The sequence below is a fragment of the Rhincodon typus genome, unplaced genomic scaffold (genome assembly GCF_021869965.1).
Source record: "Rhincodon typus isolate 14 unplaced genomic scaffold, sRhiTyp1.1 hic_rhity00000358, whole genome shotgun sequence".
NCBI lineage: Eukaryota > Metazoa > Chordata > Chondrichthyes > Orectolobiformes > Rhincodontidae > Rhincodon > Rhincodon typus.
The window spans coordinates 1-1,544 of NW_025965996.1; the positions used below are offsets into that span (position 1 = coordinate 1).

The window sequence follows — 1,544 nt, forward strand, 5'->3', positions numbered from 1 at the left end:
GAGCTGGTGTACTTGGTCACCGCCTTTGTACCCTCCGACACGGCGTGCTTGGCCAGCTCCCCGGGCAGCAGCAGCCGCACGGCGGTCTGGATCTCCCGGGAACTGATGGTGCTGCGCTTGTTGTAATGGGCCAGGCGGGAAGCCTCCCCCGCGATACGCTCGAAAATATCGTTGACGAACGAGTTCATGATGCTCATGGCCTTGGAGGAGATGCCGGTGTCGGGGTGAACCTGCTTCATCACTTTGTAGATGTAGATCGAGTAACTTTCTTTCCTGGACCTTCTCCTCTTCTTGCCGCTTTTCGCTGGTGCCCTCTTCACCACTTTCTTAGCGCCCTTCTTGGCAACTTGCCCTTTCTTTTCCTCTACCATTGCGACATTCAATATCCAACACAGAATAAGAGAAAGCGGGCTCAGAACTCGCTTTTTATAGCCTGATGGCGTCAGCAATGCTAATGAAGGATGGGAGAAAGCCTTGTTCCTGATTGGGTAGTTTACAAGAATGTTAAAACATGACATTAGCCTTTCTGTGATTGGTTAGTGTGGGACACAACGTGGATCTGCCAGGATCTGCAATGAAATTTCAAACGCAAATCGAAATTTTGTACACGGATCAAACTCCGAGCTTTCTCTAAATCGTGAGATCCTAATCGCGATTTAATCTATATCTTTTATAATGGTTTTCTTTTCTCCTCCGTTTAAAAATGTCATCACGTTAGTTGTCAATTGACAAAATGCACTGAAATCTGGCAGTGGTGTGTTTCACTCCTGGAAATGATGGAACTACTGACAATTGCATCGTGCTTGAGTTAGGGAATGTTCTCTCTTGCTTGTGTTTCTTGTTCTACACTCTCTGAAGTTTAAGGACATTATACCAGCATCTGCTCCGTCAACACCCTTCAGTTTTCGTTTCCTCGAAAGGTTTGACGTCCTTCTTCAAATCTCCAACGAGTATAGGCCCAAACTATTCATACTTTCCTCAGAATACCTGCCAGCGTGTGTCGGTATCAGTTTTACTCGGATTACCTCGATGACAAAAGAGAACGGATGTCCTGTGACCCATGCATTTCGCGTTCTGCTGATTACACAAATTTTACTCTCTATCCCTTCGGCTCTTCAATCAGTATCAGCAGCTTTCTGCCTACATTTCAGTTCCTGGAATCTTGCTTTGCACTTAATTAGTGTGGATGTTATTTCGTGCCTTTCAGTTTCTAGCAATAATTGTTTTTCATGGATTTTCTCTGAACTTTATTTGTCAACACGTCAGTTGTATTCACACTGATTATTGTCATTTAAGAATATTTTGAACACAGTACCTTTTGCAAATTTTAATTGTGACAATCTCTTGTGTGTAGATTTTTTTTGTTTTATCACTAATAATGAGTCCCTGATTACAGTGTGAATGATATTGTGTTGTTCAGAATTTCAGGTTGACGAAGGGTTAGTTTTATTTCTCATTATTGGCTGTGTAAAAATGGGAGCGCAGTTATCGATCTGCCATTTCAGCTTCCACGAGGTGAATGATTATTACTCCCTCAGATCTGT

General features: G+C 43.3%; 1 protein-coding gene across 1 annotated transcript; it reads right to left on the reverse strand.

Annotated features, from left to right (window-relative positions):
* Positions 1 to 5: 5 nt before the first annotated feature.
* Positions 6 to 637, reverse strand: LOC109929679 (late histone H2B.L4-like; the record flags this gene model as incomplete). The annotated part of the gene is made up of 1 exon (XM_048621276.1): positions 6 to 637. A coding segment is annotated over exon 1 (513 nt), but the record flags the coding sequence as incomplete, so codon positions are not given.
* Between the last annotated feature and the right edge of the window lie 907 nt (positions 638 to 1,544).